The sequence below is a fragment of the Orcinus orca genome, chromosome 12 (genome assembly GCF_937001465.1).
Source record: "Orcinus orca chromosome 12, mOrcOrc1.1, whole genome shotgun sequence".
Classification (NCBI taxonomy): Eukaryota; Metazoa; Chordata; class Mammalia; order Artiodactyla; family Delphinidae; genus Orcinus; species Orcinus orca.
In genome coordinates this window covers 25,210,170-25,235,905 of record NC_064570.1, presented here as the reverse complement: position 1 = coordinate 25,235,905, position 25,736 = coordinate 25,210,170, and the positions used below count along the sequence as shown (strand labels likewise).

The 25,736-nt window shown below is 42.1% G+C and overlaps 1 protein-coding gene across 2 annotated transcripts in view; it reads left to right on the top strand.

Annotated features, from left to right (window-relative positions):
- ARFGEF3 (ARFGEF family member 3) overlaps positions 1-25,736 on the top strand; it is a 312,275-nt gene that overhangs the window by 213,663 nt on the left and 72,876 nt on the right. For both annotated transcript variants that reach the window (XM_049695570.1, XM_004263774.3), the window contains 4 exons: positions 6,390-6,494; positions 7,603-7,936; positions 18,447-18,559; positions 19,309-20,219. In XM_049695570.1, the coding sequence (XP_049551527.1) occupies positions 6,390-6,494; positions 7,603-7,936; positions 18,447-18,559; positions 19,309-20,219 (1,463 nt within the window). The remainder of the gene's footprint in view (positions 1-6,389; positions 6,495-7,602; positions 7,937-18,446; positions 18,560-19,308; positions 20,220-25,736) is intronic.

Below are 25,736 nucleotides of genomic sequence, written 5' to 3'. Positions count from 1 at the left end.
ATTTTCTGATGAGAAAAAGGGAAAACAATACCTTGCAGAAGAGTTAATCGCTTGAGCATGGAGGTGAGTGGAAAAAATGTTGGCTAAGACCTAGTTGATATGAGGGCTAGTCCTAACCTGGCATGTCCCAGGACTGTGGCTCCAGGTGAACCTTCTCATCCGGCTATTGCACCTTCCTCCTCTGCTAAATGGCCAGGTTGGGCTGTGTGATCTTTTCTATTTCTTCTAACATTCTCCTGAGCCTGTGAACTCACACACCTATCTTTAAAAAGTGCGTTATTCTGATTTTTATATACTTTTCATTTATTTGCATGACAGTTTAATCAGTGATATTAGTTCATTTGTGACGTCCACTGCTCCAACTCTCCATGCAGTAAGTTGATAACTTCTGCATCTGTAGTAAAGCCAAATCATAAAAAGGCCAGACTTGCCAAGGTGAGATGAAAGTCTCTACCAGCTACATATAATTAACTGCAACATTCTACAACATGGTAGGATTCTGAAGTGCCCTTTGAGTTGGGGAAGACACATTAAACTATTGTTTACTGGTAACTAGAGTAATTGATAATTCAGAAAACTTTTGCTTGTAGAATTTTATATATGGTAATGAGCTACGAGAAACAGTCCAGTTGCAGACATGAATGAGCTCTCTCACTTTGCTGGAAACACTGCAGAAATTTGTTGTTGTTGTTTCTTCATAAACTCAGGATTATTTTTAAGCTAGGCTTAAAACTACTCTTAAAAGTTGTTGCCGAATAGTCTCTACTTCAATTTATCTATCATTCCTCCAGGTCACCTGCATATTTTAACCAAATTAAGCTCAATTTATATCAGGCACTTAAAAAATGAAGAGATTTATTTAATACATAGGTAGTACAAACCAAAACGAAATAGCGCTTAACTTCTTCCACACCCCACCCTCAAGATTCTCCCACCCCAGGACCCTAGGCAGGCTGCAGGTATGGGCATTAGTTTTCCCTCGGGGGGAATGTACATGGAATGTACCTGGCTGCTCCCGTGCCCCACTCAGGTCCCCTCTTCCTGACCATGGAGAGCTGGAGCAGTAGGGCTGGGATGCAGACGAGCATCCTAACCTGCAGGCTCTAACCCCAGCCACGGTGACCCCATCTACAGGGACCCCGTGCTACCCGATTTCCTTGGGACAGTCCCAGGCTGTGCCCGTTGTGTATGATTACAATCACCCTCCTTTACTCTCAACAGTGTCCAGGCTGGGATAGGTTATATATTCACTCTCCCCATCCGTGCCCGGGGTTTAGATCTCTTTCAGTGCTAACTTCTCACCTCCCCTGCCCAGTTCCCGTCCATCTTGGCAGAGCCAGCTGTTAGAGCTGGAATATGTTTCTCATTGGCTTGTTTTCTCCTGAGAGACAATCAGAGTTTAATTACTATTGGCTAAACTGCATTATCTTTGTTGGATTACCTGGGATAAAACCCCTGTTAGACCCCTTACTAGCTCTTGACTTTGGGCAAAGAGCTCAACCACCCTAAGCTTATTGATCCTATAATTAATTATTATTAGCACGTTATATTATTTTATTATGTTATAATATTTATAATAAAATAACAATGTTAATTATATTTGTAATATAATTTTAATATTCTTAATGATTATTCAAAATATTTTAAATTTGCATTATAATCATTATAATATAGTAATATATATAATATTAGTAATATAAAATATAAAATATGTTAGTAATATAAAATATGTTCGTGGGCTTCCCTGGTGGCGCAGTGGTTGAGAGTCCACCTGCTGATGCTGGGGACACGGGTTCGTGCCCCAGTCCGGGAGGATCCCACATGCCGCAGAGCGGCTGGGCCCGTGAGTCATGGCTGCTGAGCCTGCGCGTCCGGAGCCTGTGCTCCACAACAGGAGAGGCCACGACAGTGAGAGGCCCGCGTACAGCTAAAAAAAAAATATATATATATATATATGTTCATAATATAAAAAATTAGTAATATAAAACATTTTATTATGTTATAATAATATTTATAATAAAATAACATTATAATGTTAATTATATTCGTAATATAATTTTAATATTGATATGCTTAATGATTATTCAAAATATTTTAAATTTGCATTATAATCATAATATAGTAATATATACAATATTAGTAATATAAAATATGTAATATCAGTAATATAAAATATGTTAGGGTTTTTGTAAGGATTGAATGAGAAAATTAACCTAAAAGACTGTCACTGCCCACCAACCCAAGATCACCAGGAACATCTGAGGTTAACAGAATTAGGGTTATTAACTTGCTGCAGTAGGGGAGCCTGTACACTATGCGAACGATAGGACATCCAGTAAAAGGGTGGGTATTCGGAATTGTTATAGGATTTGAACCTGAGTTAGGTAATTTGGTGCAGATTAAAGGAATTGGGGGTTCTGTTCAAGGACTGGCTACTGTCAGAAAGCAAGGGGCAATTCTAGCATTGAGCATCCTAGTTTTCATCTAGCTGACAAGAGGGCCAGATGGGAGCCGGAGTTGTCACTGGAGAAGCAGCAGGAGTCACTTACAGGGGAGGATAATATTTGGTCATTTTTGTAATTGTACAGATTTTTTAAAAAATTTCTGTTCAGATCTGATTGTCGATCTGCTTTCATCTTGTTACATCATCATTGTGGAGAGTCCTCATCTGATGTTAACATTCTGTGCAGTTGTTTCTGTTCCCCAGGGGAACACACAGCTGGCTGGTAGCAACTAATAAGATGGCTGTTGCCAGCTGTCAAGGATTCTTCTTCTTGGCCCACCCCTTCAGGTCTTAGCCTTGTCGGGGAATAAAACAAAGACCACCGAAATTTTGAAAAACTTAAAGGCTATGTTCATTACTGTGCTGACAAGGGAAAACTAATAAACTCTTTTTTTCTGAGTAGTTTGCTAAGGGAGAAATCTAAAATTTTTAAGTGCTGCAAAAGTGCTAATAATAGTTCATGGTAATTATGCCATTAATAATTTTAAAATAGCCATCAGGAGAAGTTAGAACAAGTCTGTAGGTCTATAAATGATACCATTGTTCATTGGTCCAGAAAGAGCCTTTAGCAAAGTCTAGTAAGGACTTGCCTGGCATCTGGGGTTCACTCAGTTCATGGTTCTTTAAAACCTGGATGGCTCTAATGTCACCTACAGGGACCGCTACCTATAGGGCAACCATATAACTTGGCTTACCTTAAACAGTCCAAAGTTACGCTTATTGTATAATTATTATTAAAGACACTCATATCGATATCTTCTAGGAAGTACCGGTATAAGTGGAATTTTTTTTTTTTTTTTTTTTTTTACTGCACAGCACATAATAAATATTTGATAAATATTAGCTCTAAAATAGCTTGTTTGCTTTCAGAATTATCAGTGCTAATTCTAGTTGGTGACGCATTTAGGAACACTGAGTTTCTTACATTAGAAAGTTGACTGAAGGTTGTTGGGAAGATACAATGCACAAACGTACATTACAAATGCTCACATGTGTATTAGAAACTAAAGGTCATACATTTCTATCAGTCACTGAAAAAATGGAAACGTTTCTAAACCATATGATTCAGGGATAGGCTTTAAATGGAAAAAAAAATAACTCACGTGACATGCATATGGTTTTCTAGGATTTCTCATTGGACATTGGATCAAAGATGGCTTTAGGCATATTGTTATAGAGCTTAATGATTTTTATAGGATTCTCATAGTCTTGCTTGTTTTTTCAAAGCAATTTCCTTATCATAATTCTGCCTCTGGAGACTCCTCTCCTTGTTTGGTTATGGCCTTTCCCATCATGGTTCCATTGCCCTAAGATGGGGGTTGTATTACTGCAGAAGCTGGGGTGCAGCAGGCTTAGTGCAGCTTCTCTGGGAGACGTTTAACACCCCTGGGTCAGATAATACCATGCCCTTGGCTGCTCTCACTCTGGTGGTTCTATTAATTCTCCTTAAATTTTCACATCTATATAGTTTCTTCTGATTTTACTACTTTAACTCCTTTTATTTCCATTGGCTAAACTTGACACCTCTCCTACCTTCTAAGTAGGTTCTCTTCCTCTGAAATCACACCACGGTCATTACTTCCCACCGAATATCCATTCCCAAAATCAATGCCGATATACCTCACAGGTCTTTAGCTCTGTAGGGGTATGTACTCATGATATGTTCAGTCTCTCAGGAGAAATCAGAAAATGCATTCAGGCACACAGGTTAACTCACATGCCTTGGAGATGCAGTATTAATAGAGCTCTATATTAGGCAAGTTGAGTTACGTGATGCTGTTTAAATCCAAGAATTTTTGGAAGGATACTTGGGATTAGAAAGATATTTTTTCATTCTCTGCCCGTTGGTTTCCCACCACCCTCTCCCCACTTCCCTCTCTTCTCAGTACAGAATGTCGGAGAGGAATCTATACTGAGGCATCTTGGAATCAATGAGGCGAGGCTGAGCCTTCATATTGTGTATTCTAATTCCATTCCACTCCTTATGCAACTCCCTCTCTCCTTTTTCTAACTAAATTTGAATCTGTTTCTAAGGGAGGCAAAATCAAAATAGTTCAAAGCGAAACAAAATTTTAAGAACTCCAGAAATCGAGGATGTGCTGCCAGGTTGCTGTCACAGTAACCCTGCCAGGGCTGCACTGCTTCTCCTTCATGGACCACTGGTCTACCCACGAGAGTTGTTCTCTGTGGATCATGGGCCTGGGAGGAAATCCAGAGACGAGCAGAGAGTGAGACCAGTAGGTGCTCAACCTGTTCAAACAAAAGGCCAGACAAAGTGACTCACAGCCCTCCTAGGTAGGCAGATGTTCCCTAGTGTGTGCTGAAAGAGTTGGCTAGTTTCTAGGCTCCTTTCTGCCCTGTGCATCTCACAGATTCGTCAGACAAATATGAAACGTACACACTGTGCACACACATATGTGTATCTAGTGAGGGGCATGCATGGAAGGTGCTCCTCTAATGACATGACGTGTGCCAGGCCACGAGCACTCATTTTTCCAGACTGCAGCAGCCCACAGAAAAGCTGCTGCATTCAGTCTCCAAGGAGACTCCCAGGCCAGTTTCCTTGGCAATGCGCTCTCTCTGTCACCAAGTCTGATGCCTTGGGGTTGCCATATTGCTGCAGCACGCTTTGCTGATATGTACTCATAGGGAACTTGACTGCTTGTAGCTTTTCTCTGAGTTTATTTCCAGTGATTTCAGAAACTGAGACTCTTTATTGTTTATAGTTATTTTAGTTTTGTGATGTTCGACTGACAGTTTGAAAGATAGACATTTTTCAGTAAGGGCATTTAATAATTATTTTTCTTAATTATGAGTCAAGTGATGGTCAGAAAGACCACCCACCTGGATTTTAACACTTTCTGGTGGATTAGGCAGAAAACTTAATCCAGGTATAAAAATGTGCGTCCCATAAACTTATCTGTTTTTTTTAAATCTGGTTCTATTGAGGAACCCCATAGTAATAATTATGAGAAAAATAATTCGTCTGTTGAAAAACCATGCTGCTTTCAAAAAAAAAAGAAGAAAAGCCAAATGCAAGTTAGTAAAGCATTAATCATCTAAAAGATATCATGGTACAATAAAACATCTGAAACATTTAGACAATTAAACATATTAAAAATTAATATTTCTGGAATAAACTGTGGACTTTAGGCAATATATCAATATTTGTTCATTAATGGTAGCTGTTAATTTGTTCATTAATGGTAAGATGTTAATAACATCTTTACCAGGATAAACCACGTGCAGGGGTGGGTAAAATATGGTCACTTTCCATACCATATTCAGTTTTTCTGTAAATCTAAAACTGTTCTAAAAAGTAAGGTTTATTACAGAAAAATCATCCTAACTGTATTAGTTTGTTGGGGCCGCCATAACAAGGTACCACAAACCAAGCGGCTTTAACAACAGAAATGTATTGTCTCGTGCTTCTGGAGGCTGGAGATTGGAGATCATGATGTCAGCAGAGTTGGTTCCTTCTCAGGGCTGGGAGGCCTCGCTCTTTGGCTTGTAGACGACCGTCTTCTCCGCATGTCTCTTCACATCGTCTTCCTTCCATGTGTATCTGTGTGTCCTAATTTCCCTGTTTTATAAGGACACCAGTCGTATTGGATTAGGATCTACCCTAATAACTTCACTTTAACTTGGTTACCTGTGTAAGGTCCCAACTCCAAATAAGACCATTTCTGAGGTGCCAGGGGTTAGGACCTCAGCATATGAAAGGCAGGGGGGGAGCACAAGTCAACCCATAACACTACCACTGCTCCCTACCCCAAAATTAACACCCTGTGATACCTAACATTTCCCCAAGTGTTTTCCACACGTCACCTCTTTAGTTTCACCTTTACCTTGTGTGCATTTGTATGTTGGTTCTGTTCCTCTGCAGTGACAGTCAGCAGCTGCAGCTTCTGTACCTGGAGTGCGTTCTGTCCGTGCTCAGCAGTTCCTCCTCCTCCATGCGGCTGCACAGAGGCTTCACGGACCTCATCTGGTGAGTGCTCATCCTGACGCCGACCCCTGCTCCACCCCAACCTGGGGGGCTCGCTCGCTCTAGCTGGGTCTGCGGGTCCCTTCCCAGGGCATCCATGCCTCACTGGCCATTTCATCTATGTGTAAATATATTAGAGGGAAAGTAAGGAGATAGCTTTGCTTATATGCACCAGACGAAGCTACAGAGAGAAAGGGGAGAGACAGCGATAATTATTGTAACAAACTATGCCTCCCAAGGCCCTTTTGCATTTTGTTTCCGTCATAGGATCATGAGAGCCTACGTTCTAAATCATATAAAGGCACCAGAGAGTTGCACAGGCGAGGTAATTCACCTTCGCCAAAACTGGACCTTCTTCTCAGCCTCACCCTGGTACTTTCTCCATCTCAACCTGAATACTAGTCTCTTAATCATAGTCAGAGATTCACACAAGTGACAGGACCCTCAGGCAGCCAGCTAGCTGCTCTGGGTTCCTGCGCTTATTGACAGGGAGAAAGTCGAATGCTATGTATATGATATGTGTCAGAATTTTAAACCAACTTCTCAAATGAGGAGTATAAATAACTTTGTTATTTATAGTAAAATGAAACTTCATAACTAAGTTAGCATTTTGAGTCCATTTTCCTCACATAAGATGATTTCTAACGCTTCTCTTGATATTTTATGTAGTTAACCCCAGCTTGAATTATGAGGCAAAGTATTCTGTTGATATCCCCAGGAGTGATGAGGAGTCAGGGAACGCTGGGGCAGAAGGTAGCCAGAAGAAGGAGCAGTAAAGAGCCCAACTATTACTTGTCTTTTTTTTTTTCTTTTTGCGGTACACGGGCCTCTCACTGTTGTGGCCTCTCCCGTTGCGGAGCACAGGCTCCGGACGCGCAGGCTCAGCGGCCATGGCTCACGGGCCCAGCCGCTCCGCAGCATGTGGGATCTTCCTGGACCGGGGCACGAACCCATGTTCCCTGCATCGGCAGGCAGACTCTCAACCACTGCACCACCAGGGAAGCCCTTACTTGTCATTTTTAAGGCACCTGGCATTTACCCTCAGGATAGTATTCGTATTTTATCATTCGACTTGTAGGGAAACTTTCCTTTCTTCTCGTTCTCTTCTCAGGAAAAACCTTTGCCCTGCTCTCATCGTGATCCTGGGCAATCCAATTCATGACAAAACTATCACCTCTGCTCATAGCGGCAACACGAGTACCAGCATCGAATCGGACTCTGCGTCTCCAGGGGTTTCTGACCACGGCCGGGGGTCAGGCTGCTCCTCCACCGCACCAGCCCTCAGTGGGCCCGTGGCTCGGACCATCTATTACATCGCAGCTGAGCTGGTCCGGCTGGTGGGGTCAGTGGACTCCATGAAGCCCGTGCTGCAGTCGCTCTATCACCGCGTGCTGCTTTATCCCCCACCCCAGCACCGGGTGGAAGCCATCAAAATAATGAAAGAGGTAGGGAGGCAGTGAAGGATGCCACCAGGTCTGCCAAGAGGGGCTGAGCACCGTGTCTTGCACAAAGGAAGTACTTAGAAAATGTTTGTCAGTCGCCTGCTGGAACTTAATTGCTTCTGTACAGTATCCAGTAACAAATAGTATCTTTAGCACAGGGGGCTGTGTGTGCATGTGTTGGGAGTTGGGCTAAGGGGGTGTTGATAAGTGCTCACTGAAGCAAAGCCATTTGATAATTTTAACTACATGCATCTGACTGGACCCTAGGCTGAGCTTTCATTTTGCTCCCTCAGGTACTGTCTGTGCAGATGTATATGTTTTTTGGGTTTTTTGAATTTTATTTATTTTTTTATACAGCAGGTACTTATTAGTTATCCATTTTGTACACATCAGTGTATACATGTCAATCGCAATCGCCCAATTCATCACACCACCACCCGCACCCCCCGCCGCTTTCCCCCCTTGGTGTCCATACGTTTGTTCTCTACATCTGTGTCTCAGTCTCTGCCCTGCAAACGGGTTCACCTGTACCATTTTTCTAGGTTCCACATATATGCGTTAATGTACAATATTTGTTTTTCTCTTTCTGACTTACTTCACTCTGTATGACAGTCTCTAGCTCCATCCACGTCTCTACAAATGACCCAATTTTGTTCCTTTTTATGGCTGAGCAATATTCCATTGTATCTGTGGACCACATCTTCTTTATCCATTCGTTTGTTGATGGGCATTGAGGTTGCTTCCATGACCTGGCTATTGTAAATAGTGCTGAACATTGGGGTGCATGTGTTTTTTTGAATTACAGTTTTCTCTGGGTATATGCCCAGTAGTGGGATTGCAGGGACATACGGTAACGCTATTTTTAGTTTTTTAAGGAACCTCCATACTGTTCTCCATAGTGGTTGTATCAATTTACATTCCCACCAACAGTGCAAGAGGGTTCCCTTTTCTCCACACCCTCTCCAGCATTTGTTGTTTGTAGATTTTCTGATGATGCCCATTGTGACTGGTGTGAGGTAATACCTCATTGTAGTTTTGATTTGCATTTCTCTAATAATTAGTGATGTTGAGCAGCTTTTCATGTGCTTCTTGGCCATCTGTGTGTCTTCTTTGGAGAAATGTCTATTTAGGTCTTCTGCCCATTTTTGGATTGGGGTGTATGTTTTTTTAATATTGAGCTGCATGAGCTGTTTATATATTTTGGAGATTAATCCTTTGTCCGTTGATTCGTTTGCAAATATTTTCTCCCATTCTGAGGGTTGTCTTTTCGTCTTGTTTATGGTTTCCTTTGCTGTGCAAAAGCTTTTAAGTTTCATTAGGTCCCATTTGTTTATTTTTCTTTTATTTCCATTACTTTAGGAGGTGGCTCAAAAAAAATCTTGCTGTGATTTATGTCAAAGAGTGTTCTTCCTATGTTTCCCTCTAAGAGTTTTATAGTGTCCGGTCTTACATTTAGGTCTCGAATCCATTTTGAGTTTATTTTTGTGTATGGTGTTAGGGAGTGTTCATATTTCATTCTTTTACATGTAGCTGTCCAGTTTTCCCAGCACCACTTATTGAAGAGACTGTCTTTTCTCCATTGTATATCCTTGCCTCCTTTGTCATAGATTAGTTGACCATAGGTGTGTGGGTTTATCTCTGAGCTTTCTATCCTGTTCCATTCATCTATATTTCTGTTGTTGTGCCAGTACCATATTGCCTTGATTACTGTAGCTTTGTAGTATAGTCTGTAGTCAGGGAGGCTGATTCCTCGAGCTCTGCTTTTTTCCCGCAAGACTGCTTTGGCTATTTCGGGTCTTTTGTGTCTCCATACAAATTTTAAGATTTTTTTGTTCTGGTTCTGTTAAAAAAAATGCCATTGGTAATTTGACAGGGATTGCATTGAATCTGTAGATTGCTTTGGGTAGTAGAGTCATTTTCACAATATTCATTCTTCCAATCCAAGAATATGGTATATCTCTCCATCTGTTTGTATCATCTTTAATTTCTTCCATTAGTGTCTTACAGTTTTCTGCATATAGGTCTTTTGTCTCCCTAGGTAGGTTTATTCCTAGGTATTTTATTCTTTTTGTTGCAGTGGTAAATGGGAGTGTTTCCTTAATTTCTCTTTCAGATTTTTTATCATTAGTGTATAGGAATGCAAGAGATTTCTCTGCATTAATTTTGTATCCTACAACTTTACCAAATTCATTGATTAGCTCTGGTAGTTTTCTAGTGGCATCTTAGGATTCTCTATGTATACTATCATGTCATCTGCAAACAGTGACAGTTTTACTTCTGCTTTTCCAATTTGTGTTCCTTTTATTTCTTTTTCTTCTCTGATTGCCATGGCTAGGACTTCCAAAACTATGTTGAATAATAGTGGTGAGAGTGGACATCCTTGTCTTGTTCCTGATCTTAGAGGAAATGCTTTCATTTTTTCACCATTGAGAATGATGTTTGCTGTGCGTTTCTCGTATATGGCCTTTATTATGTTGAGGTAGATTCCCTCTATGCCCACTTTCTGGAGAGTTTTTATCATAAATGAGTGTTGAATTTTGTCAAAAGCTTTTTCTGCATGTATTGAGATGATCATATGGTTTTTCTTCTTCAGTTTGTTAATATGATGTATCACATTGATTGATTTGCGTATATTGAAGAATCCTTGCATCCCTGGGGTAAATCCCGCTGATCATGGTGTATGATCCTCTTAATGTGTTGTTGGATTCTGTTTGCTAGTATTATGTTGAGGATTTTTGCCTCTATATTCATCAGTGATATTTGTCTGTAATTTTGTAGTATCTTTGTCTGGTTTTAGGATCAGGGTGATGGTGGCCTCATAGAATGAGTTTGGGGTGTTCCTTCCTCCGACATTTTTTGGAAGAGTTTGAGAAGGATGGGTGTTAGCTGTTCTCTAAATGTTTGATAGAATTCACCTGTGAAGCCATCTGGTCCTGGACTTTTGTTTGCTGGAAGATTTTTAATCACAGTTTCAATTTCATACTTGTGATTGGTCTGTTCATATTTTCTATTTCTTCCTGGTTCAGTCTTGGAAGGTTATACCTTTCTAAGAATTTGTCAGTTACTTCCAGGTTTTCCATTTTATTGGCATAGAGTTGCTTGTAGTAGTCTCTTAGGATGCTTTGTATTTCTGCGGTGTCTGTTGTAACTTCTCCTTTTTCATTTCTCATTTTATTGATTTGAGTCCTCTCCCTCTTTTTCTTGATGAGTCTGGCTAATGGTTTATCAATTTTGTTTATCTTCTCAAAGAACCAGCTTTTAGTTTTATTGATCTTTGCAATTGTTTTCTTTGTTTCTATTTCATTTATTTCTGCTCTGATCTTTATGATTTCTTTGATTCTCCTAACTTTGGGTTTGTTAGTTGTTCTTTCTCTATTTCCTTTAGGTGTACATTAGATTGTTTATTTGAGATTTTTCTTTTTTCTTGAGGTAGGCTTATATAGCTATAAACTTCCCTTTTAGAACTGCTTTATGCCGCATCCCATAGGTTTTGGATCATCGTGTTTTCATTATCAATTGTCTCTAGATATTTTTTGATATCCTCTTTGATTTCTTCAGTGATCTCTTGGTTATTTAGTGATGTATTGTTTAGCCTGCGTGTGTTTGTGTTTTTTATGTTTTTTTCCTTGTGGAAAAAAGCATAGTGTTGTGGTCAGAAAAGATGCCTGATATGATTTTAATTTTCTTAAATTTACTGAGGCTTGATTTGTGACCCAAGATGTGATCCATCCTGGAGAATGTTCCGTGCACACTTGAGAAGAAAGTTTAATCTGCTGTTTTTGGATGGAATGTCTTATAAATATCAATTAAATCTATCTGGTCTGTTGTGTCATTTAAAGCTTCTGTTTCCTTATTAATTTTCTGTCTGGAAGATCTGTCCATTAGTGTAAGTGAGGTGTTATAGTCCCCCACTATTATTGTGTTACTGTTGATTTCCTCTTTTATAGCTGTTAGCAGTTGCCTTATGTATTGAGGTGCTCCTATGTTGGGTGCATATATATTTATAATTGTTATATCTTCTTCTTGGATTGATACCTTGATCATTATGTAGTGTCTTTCCTTGTCTTTTGTAACATTCTTTATTTTTTTTGTTTTTGTTTTTGTTTCTTGCGGTACACGGGCCTCTCACTGCTGTGGTCTCTCTTGTTGCGGAGCACAGGCTCCGGACGTGCAGGCTCAGTGGCCATGGCTCACGGGCCCAGCCGCTCCGCGGCATGTGGGATCCTCCCGGACCAGGGCACGAACCCGCGTCCCCTGCGTCGGCAGGTGGACTCTCAACCACTGCGCCACCAGGGAAGCCCTAACATTCTTTAAAGTCTCTTTTATCTGATATGAGTATTGCTACTTAAGCTTTCTTTTGATTTCCATTTGCATGGAATCTCTTTTTCCATCCCCTCACTTTCAGTCCGTATGTGTCCCTAGGTCTGAAGTGGGTCTCTTGTAGACAGCATATATATGGGTTTTGTTTTTGTATACATTCAGCAAGCCTGAGTCTTTTGGTTGGAGCATTTAATCCATTCACGTTTACAGTAATTATCCATATGTATGTTCCTATTACCATTTTCTTAATTGTTTTGGGTTTGTTTTTGTAGATCCTTTTCTTCTCTTGTGTTTCCCACTTAGAGAAGTTCCTTTAGCAGTTGTTGTAGAGCTGGTTTGGTGGTGCTGAATTCTCTTAGCTTTTGCTTGTCTGTAAAGCTTTGGATTTCTCCATTGGATCTGAATAAGATCCTTGCCGGGTAGAGTAATCTTGGTTGTAGGTTCTTCCCATTCATCACTTTAAGTATATCATGCCACTCCCTTCTGGCTTGCAGAGTTTCTGCTGAGAAATCACCTGTTAACCTTATGGGAATTCTCTTGTATGTTATTTGTCGTTTTTCCCTTGCTGCTTTGAATAATTTTTCTTTGTCTTTAATTTTTGCCGATTTGATTACTATGTGTCTCGGTGTGCTTTTTCTTGGGTTTATCCTGTATGGGACTCTCTGTGCTTCCTGGACTTGGGTGGCTATTTCCTTTCCCATGTTAGGGACGTTTTTGATATAATCTCTTCAAATATTTTCTCTGGTCCTTTCTCTCTCTCTTCTCCTTCTGGGACCCCTGTAAAGGGAATGTTGTTGTGTTTAATGTTGTCCCAGAGGTCTCTTAGGCTGTCTTCATTTCTTTTCATTCTCTTCTCTTTAATGTGTTCTGCAGCGGTGAATTTCACCATTCTGTCTTCCAGGTCACTTATCCGTTCTGCCTCAGTTATTCTCCTATTGATTCCTTCTAGTGTATTTTTCATTTCAGTTATTGTATTGTTCATCTCTGTTTGTTTGTTCTGCAATTGATTATTCTGCTATTGATTCCTTCTAGTGTATTTTTCATTTCAGTTGTTTTATTGTTCATCTCTGGTTTTTTGTTCTTTAATTCTTTTAGGTCTTTGTTAAGCATGTTTACATCTTCTCGATCTTTGCCTCCATTCTTTTTCCAAGGTCCTGGATCATCTTCACTATCATTATTCTGAATTCTTTTTCTGGAAGGTTGCCTATCTCCACTTCATTTAGTTGTTTTTCTGGGGTTTTATCTTTTTCCTTCATCTGGTACATAGCCCTGTGCCTTTTCATTTTGTCTGTCTTTCTATGAATGTGGTTTTTGTTCCACAGGCTGCAGGATTGTAGTTCCTCTTGCTTTTGCTGTCTGCCCTCTGGTGGATGAGGCTATCTAAGAGGCTTGTACAAGTTTCCTGATGGGAGGGACTGGTGGTGGGTAGAGCTGACTGTTGCTCTGGTGGGCAGAACTCAGTCAAACTTTAATCCGATTGACTGCTGATGGGTGGGCCTGGGTTCCGTCCCTGTTGGTTGTTTGGCCTGAGGCGACCCAGCACTGGAGCCTACCCGGGCTCTTTGGTGGGGCTAATGGCGGACTCTGGGAGGGCTCTCGCCAAGGAGTACTTCCCAGAACTTCTCCTGCCAGTGTCCTTGTCCTCACGGTGGGACAGAACCACCCCCCGCCTCTGCAGGAGACCCTCCAACACTAGCAGGTAGGTCTGGTTCAGTCTCCTGTGGGGTCACTACTCCTTCCCCTGGGTCCTGATGCGCACACTACTTTGTGTTTGCCCTCCAAGCGTGGAGTCTCTGTTTCTCCCAGTCCTGTCGAAGTCCTGCAGTCAAATCCTGCTAGCCTCCAAAGTCTGATTCTCTAGGAATTCCTCCTCCCATTGCCAGACCCCCAGCCTTCAGTAGCCTTACGTGGGGCTCAGAATCTTCACTCCAGTGGGTGGAGTTCTGTGGTATAATTGTTCTCCGGTTTGTGAGTCACTCACCCAGCAGTTAATGGGATTTGATTTTATTGTGATTGCGTGTGTGCCTCCTACTGTCTCACTGTGGCTTCTCCTTTGTCTTTGGATGTGGGGTATCATTTTTGGTGTGTTCCAGTGTCTTCCTGTCGATGATTGTTCACCAGTTAGTTGTGATTCCAGTGTTGTCACAAGAGGGAGTGAGAGCATGTCCTTCTGCTCTGCCATCTTACTAATCAGTGTATAGATTCTTATAAATTTTTTAAGTGCTGACAAAAATGTAGACTTTGATTATAGGGCATCAGTATACCATTGCTGGTGTACTTTATCTTTGTAGCTTTTTCTCCAAACTCCAGAGGCCCCTACAGATGTATATGTTTATTCACTTTTGCCAGAATTGGATTTCAAAATGATTTTATACTCAGCTTGTACGTTACCCCAAAAAGAAAGTTTTCCCTTCCACAAAGAAACTAAGACTTCAAGGGGTCAAATGATTTGCCCAGGGTCAAAAGAAAGAGAAAGAGTGCAGATCTCCATCTGACCCTAAGCCTATGGTCTTCCCTACACACATTTCTCACTGGACTTGATTTTCATATTACAATGCAGATGATTCTAGCGACTCCTTTCCTACCACTGGTTCAGCTACCCCTTTAATGAACCTGGGTCTGAGTCAAGGTATGAATCCTCTCTCTGCCACTTATCAGCTAGGTTATAATAGCTAAATCATTTAACTCTGAACTTAACCATTTTATTATCTGTACATAGTGGCAGTATTCCAAAGATTGCCAGTTCAAAATGCAGTAAAGTTTGTATAAGTACTTTGTGAGTCTTTAAAGTGATAAACATCTGGTAAACTTATTGTCTACCCTGAGGAAGAGAAAAACATACAGAGGCTGAAAACAGCTGGTTCTCATCACCTCCTGCCTGAAGCAGTGCACCCTTCAACCTGGTTTCCTTGACTCCTGCCTGTCTTCTTTTCTTCCTTTTATTTTCCTGGACTTATGTTTGTAAATCGCCACTGTTAATTTTCCACTCTTTAATGGTGCATGTTGCCTCTCCCATCAAGCTTGAAACACTCTGCCCAGTTTCCAGATCTGGCATCATTCTCATGTCCCGTCATTTCCCAGGATGGACCCTCATTCCATCTAACTGAACCTGCTTTGTTCCGTTCCTACTTTCCTGCTTCTGTTCTAGCTCCCCCTGTTCTGTGCCCATTGGCCACACTTCCACTTCACCCAGTTAAGTGGTTGATCACAATAAGCTAGGCAGACACTGCTGGCACTTCATATTAGCTTATTTACAAACTCCTTTAGGGATCTAATATTATGCCCATTTTCCAGATGGGGAAACTGAGGCTACATGAGGAGAGGTTTACTTGCCCAGAGTCCTTGTGAGCAGTATGACTAAAACATAAACCCAGATGTTCTAATTACAGCGGCCTCTCTGTTAAAATCCTCTTTCTTTATGGCTCTGCTTCCTCAGGCCATTGATTTCGCTCTTCTGTAAATCCCATCCCACCATTTAGCAATTGATTATATGTCTCATCACACTGACTGCTTCACAGTACAATGTGGAACAAGCTTCTTGTCTCCCTAAATATAGTTTTGTATACATTGTTTTTGTGTGTTCCCCTGGTACCTAACACTACAGTGCTTATAGTTTTGTATACATTGGTTTTGTATGTTCCCCTGGTACCTAATACTACAGTGCTTGAATGAGAATAAGTGTACATTTTAACTGAATGACGGAGAAACCCGAAGACAGGATATCTGCCAACAGGGTGTTTTGAAGCAGCAGCATCCCTTCTTTGCCCCTCAGAGTTGACAGGCACTGGAGTGATTATCGCCCACGGCAGAGCCACTAGATAGCTGAATGCTAAGTAAATACTTTGCCTACAAGGTGTGTAGTTCTCAGTGTACTTACAATAACAACTTCTTTAGTACTGCAAAGGAAATTAGTTGTGGTTTCCCCTTTTCATAGATTTGCTAGCTTCCCAAGGTCAGTTTGCAGGGCGAGGCTGGAACTGACACCAGGTGATCACATCCAGGCGGTGCTGCCCCGCGGAGCATGGCAGACTCCCATGGGCCAGGTTGTTCTCAGAAGCATTGCGTCCACTTACTGTGGCAATACCAATAGCTTGGGAAGGTTGGTAACCTAGAAACCAAAATGTGCAGGGCTTATGCACACAGAGAAAACCGCTGGGCGCCCAGGATGTTTGTTTGCCCTTCTGGAGTTTGAACGCCCGTGTGTTATTTCCCTGTTCTCTCTCTAATTTGTCACTCCACCGTGTGTGTTCTGTGCCTATTAATCAAAGGCATACAGGACATTTTGCTTTTCAAAGTACATTTTCTTTTTTGCTTCTACTTTCCCCCCCCAAAACATTCCATCATCAAAAAGAACACCTTGCTTCCTTTTCTCTCTCCCATGTTTCGGCTTTAGAAGGAGGCCCTAGTCTTTATCAGACCTGTGACACCTAGCCCCTGACACCACGTTCCTCATTTCCACCGGAAGAAGATGAGGTTAAACATGTCTTGCTTTTCTTTAAGTATTTGTTGAGAGTCCTCCAGAAGCCTAACCACTCAGTCTCCTTTCGCTCCAGGTTCTGAAGCACCTGAAAAATAAACACAGGATCAATGTGAGGATTAAAACATGTCACCTAATTTATTACTGGTAAAGTTGGATTAGGGAATGTAATGGGATCCCAAGAGAAAGTGAGATTTCCCACTCCTGTGGCCCTGAAATGCACTTGTCCTTCTAACAAGAGATGGGACAGCTAGAGGCCCAGAGGCGTAGCCACTTCACTTGGCTGCCAGCCTGCAGGCAGGCAGAGGGAGAGAGGGGGAGAGAAAGAGAGAGACTGCCTTGACCTCTGGCATTATCACTGCTTTTTTGATGTCAAAGGAAAAAAGTGGAAGCGTCATCTTTGTGCCTCCAAGAGAGCAGAAGTTCCCAATTTCTGGCAGAAGAAAGAAATATGGAAAGAGAAAAACATGTAACTTTTTCTACTTGATATATATTTTCTTGCAGATATAAGTCCCTTTGAAAATAATGGACATAGCAGTAGGATGTCTGCTTCAGTATACTTAATTAATCAATCTTTCTTAGTCTCAAATTGAAGTTTTCTGTACAGACGCCTACCATATGGAAATAAAAATTAGTGTGGACTGAAAAATTATGAAAATTCTATACATGAAGACTTGTGAGATACAGCCAAAACAGTGCATAGAAGGATATTTATAGTTTCAATGACTTACATCAAAAAACAGAAAGCCTAAAGTTAATGTTCTAATTCTCCAACTTAGGTAGTTTGGAAAAGAAGAGCAGATTATATTCAAAAAAGTAGAAAGGAGGAAAAGTAAGCATAAAAACAGTAAGCACTGATGTGATAAAAAGCAAATGTAATATAGAGAATTAATAAAGTGAAAAACACCAGGACTCTGAAAAGACTAAGGAAATCGAAGAACTCCTGGCAAAAGCAATTGAAAATTCTAGAATAGGTAAAAACAAATAAATAGAAATAAGAATGGGGGAAAAAAAGCATATAACCATAGATGTTGCAAATATTAAAGAAATTAAGGAAGATAGTAAGGCACCTTTAGGCCAGTAAATTTGAAAACTTAGATATAATAGATAAATCCCTAGGAAATAACCTTTAAAAAATTGGTTCAAGGAGAAATTGAGGACCTGAGTAGTCCTATCATCTTTAAAGAAATTGAATCAGTAGTTAAAATCTTTCCATTAAGAAAAAAAAATTAGTGGCCCCATACAGCTTTAGAAACAAGTTATACCAACATTCAAAGAATGGGTTAGTTCTAATAATACATGAACTTTTCCAGGGACTAGAAAGGGAACTGGTTTCTCAACCCAGTTTTTGAAGCTAGCCAATTTGATAGCAAAATAAGACAGGGAGAGGATCAGGACGTTAAATTACAGGCCAGGCTTACTAAAAAACATAGATGCAGGTGCTTGTGGTTCTGTGCTATAAAAAATTTTGAAACAATCCCTCAGGGGATACTCTTTATCTAAGCCAGTCCTGAACTGGGGAGCCAGGAACCCCAATGTGCATTCTAAGTCAAGAACACCTAGGTCAGATTTATTAAGATTTGAATTCCAAATAGTTGTGTTTCTCCTTAGACTGTATCGTGCAATAGAGAATGTACATGCTTATTTGATCTCACGGTTCTTTTGCTTTTTTATGATAGTCACTTCTCTGTTATTCTTTTTTCCTTATTCTTAAAGCTACTTGGGAGCCCGCAGCGTCTCTGTGATTTGGCAGGACCCAGCTCCACTGAACCCGAACCCAAAAAAAGATCAATTTCAAAACGAAAGTCTCATCTGGATCTTCTCAAACTGTAAGATACATTCTCATTCGGGGGTCTGTATTGATTGGTGAAGACTGCTTCTCTGAATATTCTTAACGTTGTTTCCAAATCCCTGAAATTGTTTGACTCTATATTATATGAAATGGGACTAATAATGTACCTGCAGGCCATAGGAGAAGTCTTACCTCAATTTTTTATAATCATATAACTTTCCATATTTTCATTGACTTCAAGAAAAAAGTGTACCAGATGAAATGTCCAAAAATTCTTCATTGGGGTTATTTTAGGGAAATCCTTTTTGATTTACAATACTGTAGCTATATGATTCCTTTACATATAGCCCCTCTAGGAAATGGAATATTATCTGATTTGTAATAGTTGTAGTCACATGCATCTCTTCAGAAATACAGTTCTTTGATAGAGGAAGGTCCATATTATCTTATAGCCATTATAAATGTTTTCTCTTTGGAAAACTGAACATAATACAAAAGTGAGATGATTCTGTGCCTGTCCTTGTGAAGATTATAAATTCCCATCCACAGTCTTTATTTGTACTCCAATAAACCAGCCAACTGAGAGTGTGATTCAAGGTGGGCCACTTTCCAGCCTGACCATGTTTGTTTCACTTATTGTTCATTTTATTTTTTTGCTCAGATTTCATGTAAATTACAGTATCTGTTTTGAATATTAGACTGTTCACCAGTCAAACAATTCTTATTCATTTTGGAGCATTTTTCTATGTTTCGTGTATTGATGCCGTCTCCTTTGAACGCTTTCAGCATCATGGATGGCATGACTGAGGCGTGCATTAAGGGTGGCATCGAAGCCTGCTATGCTGCCGTGTCCTGCGTCTGCACCTTGCTTGGGGCCTTAGAAGAGCTCAGCCAGGGCAAGGGCTTGAGCGAAAGTCAGGTCCAGCTGCTGCTTCTGCGCCTGGAGGAGCTGAAGGATGGGGCCGAGTCGAGCCGAGACTCCATGGAGATCAATGAGGCTGACTTCCGCTGGCAGCGGCGAGTCCTGTCCTCGGAACACACGCCCTGGGAGTCGGGGAACGAGCGGAGCCCTGACATCAGCATCAGCGTTACCACGGACACGGGTCAAACCACTTTGGAGGGAGAGTTGGGTCAGACCACACCCGAGGACCACTCCGAAAACCACAAGAATGGCCTCAAGTCGCCAGCCGTCCAGGAGGGCAAGGAGACTCTGAGTAAAGTGTCAGAACCGGAAGCCGTGGACCAGCCAGATGTGGTTCAAAGGAGCCACATGGTTGCCTACCCCGATATAACTAACTTCCTGTCCGTTGACTGCAGGATGAGGTCCTACGGATCCAGATACAGTGAGAGCAATTTCAGCGTAGACGACCAAGACCTCTCTAGGACGGAATTTGATTCCTGTGATCAGTACTCGATGGCAGCAGAAAAGGACTCGGGGAGGTCTGACGTGTCGGACATCGGGTCCGACAACTGTTCTCTAGTTGATGGGGAGCAGACCCCTCGGGACTGCCTGGGCCACAGGTCCCTGCGGACTGCGGCTCTGTCTCTCAAACTACTGAAGAACCAGGAAGCCGATCAGCACAGCGCCCGGCTGTTCGTGCAGTCCCTGGAGAGCCTCCTGCCGCGCCTCCTGGCCCTGCCCAGCGTGGAAGAGGTGGACTCGGCCCTCCAGAACTTTGCCTCTACCTTCTGCTCAGGTTTGTGAACCATTTTTTGCTACTTAGTCAACAAGACTATTCAGAACATTTTGCTTAAGGGGCAGTTACCAGCATGCGTGAAGTTTGAAGTGCTCAGAGCATCTTAATGAATCTTTGGGTTTCTTATATTTAGAGAGAGCAAAGGAATGTTAACTTACTGGTGGTGGTTTGTTTGAAGTGCACAGCCGTCGATGGCTGGAATACACTGTGAGGTTGATAAATTTGTATGGTGCGGAGTGAAGGGTAAGAGGTAACTGCATTCTAGAAAGCTGCTACTGACTGAAACAAAATGACAATCTGTCACTCTCAAAACACTGAATTCTTCCTATGCTTCTACGCCTTGATGTCTAAGAATCATAGAGCACTGCACTTTTGGTTTATTGACGTGTAAATTATTTCAAATGAGGTCTTGGAGCAGATGCAGGCTGTCCTCCCAATATATTCTGAATTCCCCTGAACTTCAAACGGTGTGTGTGTGTGTGATACTCCAGTATACTATGGCAACATCACATTCTCCAATCTCAGATCCTTCCTGTCTGTCAAATGTCAACGTTGTGACCCAGACCGTAATTTAAACAGGAGTGCTGTGGGCATCTTGGCCAAAGTATACCAGAGAGTTATACTGGTTTTATTGAAGGGCAGAAGATCGTCACCTAGGATTTTGGTGGAGGAAGGAGATAAAGAATACAGGGTAGCAGCATTTCACACAGGGAATAATTAATTTAAAGATTGTTTTCTTGAAAGGTACTCATAAAGGGAGAACCCAGCTTTTTCCTTTCTATGTAGGGAAAACCCCAGTTCTTTCCTACTGTGTGTCTTCCTTCTTTTATGGGTCACACAGAACACTGTACTTCTGATGCTTCTGGTCATCAAATGTGTGGAAGTTTTCCCCCCAAACAACAAGCAAGCCTCTGACACCAGCTGGGTGTCCTACAGTTTAACTCAGTTCTGACGCTACCTACCTGCTACCCCCGCTACAGACACCAGCTGCAAGCCCAGGTAACACGAGTTACCTGTGCTTCTGATGGACTGGCTGTAAACCAGAGGTTCCCATGACCCCCTCCTTAGGCTTGCTTAATTTGCTAGAATAGCTCACAGAACTCAGGGAAACACTCACTTTTGTTTACCAGTTTACAAAAGGATCACCCCAGGGTGATCAACTGTGCCTTCCCCTGAAATTCAGGGGTCTTTTGACCACAGGATATTGAGGTGCATGGACCTCCCTGGGCCTGTGCTCAGGACTAGAAAGGACTGACCCTGAGGACCAACATGGAACTGTCAAAAGCCAAGATCACCGCTTGCTCTTCCACCACTGAGCCTTGAACATGTGTTTGTTGTGGTGCTTCCTACATTTGTCTACCCCATTTTTGATCTTCTAACAAACAACATCACACACAAATACAAAAAAAATTCTAGCCCAGTTCCTGGAACTTGGTAGAAGGGACTGCTGTGTTGTTAAAAGGGAGCTTAGGTATCTTTAAGAAGTTGATCAGATTGTCCTTTGTCAAAAGGACAAGAAAAACACTTTGATCCAGGTATATTTAAGGAAGAACATTTTTTAATATGAGAATCATCTGCTACTGTAGCAGCAGGCACCAGCAGAGACACGGCGCTTCTGATCCTGGGCTGCTCAGTAACTCTGACCTACCTAGTGGTTAGGAGAGATGCATATAATTTCTCAACTTTCCTGACTGCACTGTGATTCTTTTTAAGGCATGAAAATACCAATTTTTAAGGCTACCCGACATTTTTTCTCAATATTTTTCTTTTTGGAATTAGATATAAAAATAGAATTTGGTTATTTGATTTGTGTGAAGGAATATACACACACACCAAAAAATCATGTTTCATTGAAAAACTAGAAAAATATATAAATACTCTTCTTAAAAATTAGGGCTTCCCTGGTGGCGCAGTGGTTGAGAGTCCGCCTGCCGATGCAGGGGACACGGGTTCGTGCCCTGGTCCAGGAAGATCCCACATGCCGCGGAGCGGCTGGGCCCGTGAGCCATGGCCGCTGGGCCTGCGCGTCCGGAGCCTGTGCTCCGCAACAGGAGAGGCCACAACAGTGAGAGGCACGCATACCATAAAAAAAATTATATTTCTCCCTAATACCTTTTATGCCACCATCATTAGATTTTACATTCTTTTATTGAACATTCCCAGTGTATGTGTTTTGTGTATGTCTTTTTTATTTCTCTCTTTCCCTCCCTCTCTCTTTCTCTCTCTCTATCTCTCACACACACACACGTGCACACGCAAATGCTTCTTCAGTCAACATTTATAGAGAAACTTCACTGTGCTATGTCCTAAGGGTGCAAGATATGCATGATTTATCCTCAATACATATTTATTGACTGTAGATTGATGAACTTGCTTTTTGGTTCCTAAAGCTATGAATAGTTCATGTGCTGAGAGAATCAGGGGTAAAGCCTGAGTTGGAAGGAGTTTGGTAGGGCCTCTGCTCCTGTGCCTCTGCCCAGCTGGAAGCATTCTTGCGGGGAGGAGCTTGGTAGCCTGCTCTGACCAGCTTGATGTCCCTGGTGCCAAGGCAGAGAGTCTGGCACCCATCAGTGATCCCCCAAAACAGCTGTGTATCAGATCACAGCACTGCCCCTGGTTGCAGTAATGATGGCCTTGAGTCATCAAGAAATGGTAAAATTATATTTAGGCCCTTCTATTTAAAGTTAAAATTATCCATACAAAATAACTCGGCTGCAGAAGTTTCAGCGTTTAAGTATGTAAGATTCAGCTCTCAGATAAATTCATGTTTACAAACAACATCTCCTAGTAATTCCAGATTAAATGAGTTGTCAAAGTGGTAAAGAATGCCTTCCAAAGGGCCTGCCTCATTTCCTATGAGAATTAGAAAACATAATCCTAGCAAAGCCTTTTTACAAAATTTGAAGCAAAGCCTCACCTTTGTGTTTTTGTGTTTTTCAAATCAATACTTATTTGTAGCACGTGCACAACAGTACTTTCGTGAATGTTTTATGTGACCAGAATGCGGCCCCATGAATGTTGCAAACTGCTCGACTTTAAGAGGTCTGTAAAATGTCTCGTCAAACCCAACATGCTGTGACACTAGTTTTTACATGTAGAAATCAATACATTGAAAAGAGACTTCAGAATCTTTCGGTTGTTTCCAAATGCAGTTTATGGTGATTGTCTCTAACCAAATTGTTAGGCATTTGTCTTTTTTTTTTTTTTTTTTTTTTTTTTTTGTGGTACGCGGGCCTCTCACTGTTGTGGCCTCTCCCGTTGTGGAGCACAGGCTCCAGACGCGCAGGCTCAGCGGCCATGGCTCACGGGCCTAGCCGCTCCGCGGCATGTGGGATCTTCCCAGACCGGGGCACGAACCCGTGTCCCCTGCATCGGCAGGCGGACTCTTAACCACTGCGCCACCAGGGAAGCCCGGCATTTGTCTTTTTGATTCTGGTGACCTCCACAGCGCTTTTACCAGTTAGGAGTTGGTCTCTATATCTGAATTACAGACCCGTCACTCTGTGGTCCTGCTGCCAATAAGCTGATTCTCTTCAGTTACCACTATGGTTTAGCGGTTTAGTGGCTCACACTGAATGTCGCTGTGGGTCAGCCGAAGCGACTGGATGCTGGGTCCACGTCTGGCCTTAGGCAGAGCTCTCCCTCCCTTGCACATGTCACCTCCAAGATGAAAGATGAGTGAAAGAGGAACATCTGTACCTGTGAGACAAGGGGATGGCAGATTTCCTTTGTTCACCCAAGAGAAAGTTATGAAAGCCAAAATAGGAGAAGGGGAGAAGGGAGTCTCCCGGAGTCATAACCCAGATATTTTACTCATTATTAACTTCTGTGTCAAATGCTTCAAACCTTATTTTCCCCAAAACTTCCATCGAGCATTTGTCCCTGACTTGTTAGCAGGGTCTGCCCTCCTGGCTAAGGTCAACCCCACTTGGTATTTCTCAGGGGCTCCTGTCCTCCAACAGCTAACTTACAGTTGAAATGAGCCTCCTGAATTCCACACGATTCAGGGGAGCTTTTCCTTCGAAAGCAATTCAAGTTTCTTCTGGTGGGGAAGTTTGAAAACCTTCCGACAAACACGGGTTTTATAAAGATGGTATTGGATGTGAGCTGCGATGGCTGCTGCAATGCGTCTGATCCTGCATAGAACAAAGTGGCATCTGTGTAAGGTGCTCCTTGGGGACCAGAAAGCAAGAGCCACCCTCCCCCAGCCATTGGCAGAGGGGCACGGGCACGTGGCTTTGGGATTGCTGTTCCTTAGACTGGTGGTGTTTGGTGAGGATCTTGAGACTGACTGTGACTGAGTGTGAGGCTAATTGCAAGCAACCTGATATTTATGAAGTACCAAGTTTCGGAAAAGGTAGTAGAGCTAGTATGAATCTCAATTGTGCAAGAAATATCTATTTATTTAAATTAAAACAAATCTGCCTCCAGACCTCCAGCCTGCCTAACTGGCCAGACATTTGATCTCTGCTAGCCCTCAGGTCCCCATGCCATGGTAAAACTAGAAGTGGGAGCTTATGTGGGATCTGGATAGGGAGGCCCCTCACCTCTCATGTCACCAATGTGCCCCCGTTGTCCCACTTCACAGCCTTTCTGGGAGGTCCCGTGATTTCTCTACCTCCCTGCCAGGGTGGGGCCTGGAATGTTCTGGCAAGGCTGGGGGGCATCCCTGCACATCCTGTGTCCTCCTCCGGGGTCCTGCCAACCCTCCAGGTGCTGCCAGGTAGCAGCGAGCCACAGACCTCCACCCCCTGCCCAGCCAGGGCATCTCCCTTCTCTTCCTCATTGCTTCCTCCTCCCATCACCTTCCAGAAATGGACCATAGTCTCCGGAAGAAGCTCTGACTTTGTGAATACGGAACCAGAAGGCAGGTGTGTTGCCAGCTTCAGGTTGTGGCCCCATGATTTAAACACCCCAAAAGGTGATAATGCACATTTATGTCCGTATCTTTGTGGAAAACAGAAGGTAAAATACAGGTAGAAAACCTCGCCTCTACCAGTTAGGATTAGGTTTGCATAGAGTAGGAAACTCAACTGATTACTTGAGAAAGAAAGATTCCTTAACTTCCCCCTACATTGAGTCTCAGGTAGGCCATCCAGTGCTCTGTGATGGTCTGGGACTCGGGCCCGTCCTGTCTTTGGAAAATATTTTGACTACATCTATCAAACTTATATGTGTTTATTCTGCTTTTAGGAACATATCCCACAGATATTCTTACAGAAGTGTTATTTCATCATTTCATCCTTTTTCATAATTGAAAAAATATCAGTGTCTACCAATAAAGCATTAATTAAATAAATCACAATACAATCATGCAGTTACGGTATATGCACAGTTATTAAAAAAGAATGAGGCAGATCTATAAGTGCCAGTATCAAGAGATGTCTAAGGTATATTTTTTAGAAAACACCTAGTTGCAGTATAATGTATGTCATATGATCTCATTTGTGATTGTATTTCCACATAATACACAGAAGGAAGTGAGTCTTCTTGGGAGGGGCCTCGTTGGGGCTTGGG